Raw genomic sequence first — 4,970 nt, 5'->3', positions numbered from 1 at the left:
AAAATACACATGTTCACCCTATTGAGACCAGTTGTTATGGTGGAAACTTTGGCCGCTTTGCGGGACGGGAAAATATCATCAGATCGGAATGAAATTTTGCACAGAACCTTGTACCATAGTATCGACAAGAATTCCGACCCGGCCCGACGAATCCGACAAACTTTTTTTTTTGCCATGAAAATGTGGACCACCCTAATACTTACCCTATATTATTGTTATTATAATTACACAATTTCCCCTGCATTTCGTTGTAATTTTATATATTTTTTTACATCAAATTTAAATTATTTTGAAATCTGAAGCCATAGAAAACAGTAACAACCAAATCTGAATACTGATGCTTAATTCATGTTAAAAGGGAACCAGGGAGTGTGGGGGAGGTCTGGAGTGTCTTGTAATATCTTTAGAAAGTGAAGAAAATTTGTCAAAGTGACATGAACAATCCGTTCATTCAGGCATTTTCTAATCCGCGTATCCTTACGAGGGTCGCGGGTGTGCTGGAGCCTATCCCAGCTCTCTTCGGGCAGTAGGCGGGGAACACCCCGAACCGATTGCCAGCTAATCGGAGGGTACACATACACGAACAACCATTTGTACTCACACTCACACTGTTCCGTTACCCTGCTATGCATATTTTTGGAATGTGGGAGTAAACCGGAGTACCCGGAGAAAACCCATACAAGCACGAGGAGAACAACAACAACTGCGCACAGGAAGGCTGGAGCCTGGTATCAAACCTCTGCCCTGTGAGTGGACGTGCTACCCAGTGGATCAATTTAAGGTAGAAACACTTTATTTGCTTTAGTGATCCACAAAAACAAATTGCATTTGAACCATGTGCACAAGATTTATCACAAAATATCTGATTGGTTACATGAGTGGGAATTCAGTCTCTAAGGCTGACCTAGAAAAGCGCTAAATTACTTCATTTTTATCCCTTTGTGTTGGGTTTTCAAATTGAAAGGGAAATCAATCTGAAGAGATTTTTCAGATTTTTTAAAATGCGCTACGTTACTACTCATGCAAATGTTAACATTTTTCATCCTAAAAAGCAATATCTCACTGAGCGGCAGCGGTTTGCGAGTGTGTGCGCACCGATGGAAATGTTGTCTTTTCGTCAGGGTTCAAGGTCGCAAACGGTCGCAAAGACGCTTGCCAACAGTTTTCATGGTCTCAAACAGTTTTTCTAATGGCAATGAAGTTTTGAACATGTTCGAAATTTGCTACGTGCGCACACAGTTCCAAACCTTTGCCGCTGAGTCAGATATGGGCTTAAAGCATGTATATACCTTACATAAAGACATCAAGTAAAACAGCACAGATTATGCCTACCTGTCAAGACAGACCCTTTCTCTCTCTGTTGCCTGGGATGTGTTTGGTACAGATCAGATCGCTCCTTTTGAGACTCCACCGGTGTTTGGTATAAATCCTGGGTGTCCCCTTGGCCCTGAGACAGATCTAGGTGTTCCAAATCAGAATCCAGCTCTCTCGCTCTCTTCTCCAGCTCTGTCAAACTGAGCTCCGAGGCTGCAGACGAGGGGGGATGGGAGCCTCCAAAGCCTACCGGAGGCCGAAGGAGGGGCCAGCGTTGAAGGGAACCCGATAAAGAATCTGTATCACCTCCTGCTGCTCCCCCTTTCTCCCAGCCATCATCCCATATAGTGTTGACCATCTGGAGCACGGAATCCCAACTCTCGATTGCATGCTCCTCCCCAAAGGATCTTCCAATCTCTGCTTCCACCACACCTTCTTCGTTCTTTACATGTGCCACAAGCTCCTCCGTTTGCAACTGTTGCTCTTGCTTTCCATCTTCAATGTCTCTGTTTTCCATTTTCTCACAGATAATGTCATGATGCCTTTCTTCTACGATTACTTTTATTATTTCATTTCCACTCTCTTGAACGTTTTGTTCTAAGCTTATTTTGATCTTATCTTGTTTGATGTCTTCCAGCAGTTGCTTTCCAACTGTACCCTTTGTCTTGGATACATTCTCTTTAGTTTTATGATTGCTGTCGTCGATCTCTCCAATTTGATCTTTTCCCCCTGTCTCATTATTGTTATCAGTCTTATCGCTTTGTTTCTCCCTGGTTTTACATTTTCTGGGTTCTTCCTGGTCTCTGTAGACTCTCCAGTGCTCCAGGTTCTGCTCTTTCAGGGACGCTCTGCCCACTAAATTGGCTAAATTGGCTTGCTCTTGATGGGAAGGCTCTTTCAGTGAGCTCCGGCCTGTAAAAATGTTCAGATCTGTCGAAAGTGGGTTCTCTGAGTGATGGCCTGGGCGGAAATGGAGATGGGAATGTGGGCGGCGCTTCTCTAAGGCAGAGATTACTGATGGAAGTGGTGGAAGGATGGGAAGGTTATGGATTGCGCCACCTTGCCGAACGGTTCTCTTTCTAACCATGATTCGACGAGGCCAGGTGGACTCAATACCTTCAGCGGGGCCTGTTGATTCCAAATCTGCAAGACCTTTTCGAAGTCGTGGGCTAAGCACCCCAGGTCTCAACCCTGTGGCAGTACCGGGTCGAGACCTGGAACTGGACTTTGAGGATTTGGACTTTTGGCTTTTGGATCCTTTTCCAACATGGCTGGATATTATTTTTCCGATATCCACAGATGTTTTCTGAGCTTTTTCTGGAGGAGCAGTTTCAGTTTTCTCCACAGGCTCTATATTCACCTGGGCTTTATCTATGTTGTTGTTGTTTTCTTGATTGACGGTGTCATTCTTAGTTTTAATTTCTATTTCCTTGGCCAGTCCCACATCAGGTGCTCCCTCCGGCTCATGTGAAGACGCAATCGTTACCTCTTTTTCAAGTTTAGTTTCTAAAACTGCAGCTGGGTCTGAGCTCAACTTTTTAACAATGTTGGTTGCTTCATCTCTTGCAATCTCCACCGGCTCTGGACTTTCTTCCATTTCAGGCTCTGTTTCAATAGCTACCTTCATTCTAAAATCATACACGGTTCCAGTCTCCATTTGATCTCCAAGCACAACCCCATTGTCTACATTATACAAAGTTGATGGTCTCCCCTCAGGAATTGGCTCTGCTTTAGTGACAGCTCTTCCAAATTTTTCTCCACCCTTTGTCCCTCCCCTTTGTCCCTCTCTGTTTACAGCTTTTGACACATTTTCTATATATACTCCAGATTCCACTTTTCCTTCCAAATCTCTCCCCCCTGCTCTTGTTTTCACCTGTGAACCCATTCTTTTTTCAGACCCATTTTTAAGACTAACTTTGGCTCCATTTTCATATTTGTTCCAGCTTCCAACTCTATTTTTTCCATGGATCCCAGTCATGATGTCAGCCTCGACCATGCTTCCACCTCCACTGACTAATCTTGATCCACAACTCGGCTTGCTTTCAACTAACCCTGAGCTCATATTCCCATTGTCAGTTTTAGAAACCATACACTCGGCAAGAGCATCTGAGAATACTTTTGAACCAGTTCTATTTCTACCCACTGCACCAGTGCCCATTCTTGGGGCAGCACTTGGTGAAGGTGAAGGAGAAGGCGAAGGCTGGGGAAGTAAAAGTGGGACTGTGTCTAAGACCTGTTCAGGTTCTAAAAAGACAGAGTCTCTGTCTGAACGCAGAGGAACCGGTCGACCATAACCAAACGTCCCAAAACTTGTTTCCTTCCTCTCCCTTTCTCTTGCTCTCTCTCTCTCCAGTCTTCCTCTTTCCCTCTCTCTTTCCCACTCTCGCTGTGCCCACCCTCTCTCCATCTCCCTCTCTCTCTCCCTTTCCCACTCCCGTTCTCGCTCACCACAACCCCATCCACCTTGCTCCCTCAGGTCCTGCTCAAGGTCATGAGCAGACAGTTGGACCAACGGGGCACGGTAGGGGGAACGTCTAAGTTCATGGGGTGGTGACATCCTTAGGCTCTGGCTTTGTGAGTAATGTCTTGGTTGAATCACATGGGGAGGTGAACAACGCAAACTTTGAGATTGACTTGGGCGTGGTTTGGCAGGTGAGAAGAAGACTGGCGTATGATAGCCAGATGAGAGAGGTGAGCCCGAGAATGGGGATATAAGGGGAGACGTAAGAGAAGGAGATGGCCTTCCTGGGTGAGAATAGTGTGCTGGGTTCAAACATCCTCCTCCTTGGGCCATCATTTCATTTGTAGTGATGTCCAAACATTCCAGGTGTTTTGGAGGTGTGAGAACTTTCCAGGAGTGACGACTATCTCTACTCTTTGTACTCTCTCCATGATGAGGGTGATAGTGATGGTGGTGCTTCTTGGATGATGATGACACTCCTGGTGCAGAGAATGAAGATACAGCTGGAGAAACTGACCGGTTGAAATGTCCAGGCGAAGGGCAGCCACCACCATCAGTATCCTGAACTCCGAGTTTCAGCGAATCGTAGATAGCCCGTTCATCCAGACGGCGGACAAATGAGGGGTTTGGAGTTAGAGAGCAAGGCTGCGAGTCGAACATTTCAGCTGGAGATCTGCTAACCCGAAGGGAGCCACTTGCGGAGTAGCTGAAACTCCCTTCACCTCCAGCATCTCGTCGCGTTGATCCTCCAGGATGGTGATGATGATGATGGTGGTGGCTGTCAATTTGTTGATTAATGCACATGGTATCATAGATAGATCGTTGTGGTACATAGCCGTCACCGTATCCCCCTTCCATCATCACATCTCGACCTCTCACTCCTCTTTCTCCAACTACATGTTTCTCCAGGCAACATGAGCTCTTCCTGAAACAGCCTGGGCGGCTAAGTGGTTTGCCCATATTTTGTTGGAAGGTAGATAGTGGGAAGGGTGGATGGGAGACACGGGAAAAGTTTGAAGCGTCAATTGTGAAGTCTTTAGTTTAACTGGATCTGAAGAATATTGATTTTATAAACAAGCCAAACAGACACATTTCTTAAAAATGTGTTTAAATTGAAATGTTCCAGTCAAACCAATGAAGAACAATCCTGTTCTATGCAGATTCTCAAGACTTATAAGAGAGGGACTTGTCTTTG

At 45.5% G+C, this 4,970-nt stretch overlaps 1 protein-coding gene across 1 annotated transcript in view; it reads right to left on the bottom strand.

Annotated features, from left to right (window-relative positions):
• The window catches only part of LOC109519998 (uncharacterized), a 22,357-nt gene that overhangs the window by 15,462 nt on the left and 1,925 nt on the right, over positions 1-4,970 (bottom strand). The window contains exon 2 of the mRNA XM_019876923.1: positions 1,333-4,970. This exon is cut by the window's right edge and continues 407 nt beyond it. Coding sequence (XP_019732482.1) covers positions 1,333-4,735 — 3,403 coding nt within the window. The 5' untranslated portion in view covers positions 4,736-4,970. The remainder of the gene's footprint in view (positions 1-1,332) is intronic.

This window comes from Hippocampus comes, unplaced genomic scaffold (assembly GCF_001891065.2).
Source record: "Hippocampus comes isolate QL1 unplaced genomic scaffold, H_comes_QL1_v1.1 scaffold107, whole genome shotgun sequence".
Lineage (NCBI taxonomy): Eukaryota > Metazoa > Chordata > Actinopteri > Syngnathiformes > Syngnathidae > Hippocampus > Hippocampus comes.
The sequence above is the reverse complement of the archived record's forward strand: the minus strand, read 5'-3'. Positions and strand labels throughout refer to the sequence as shown.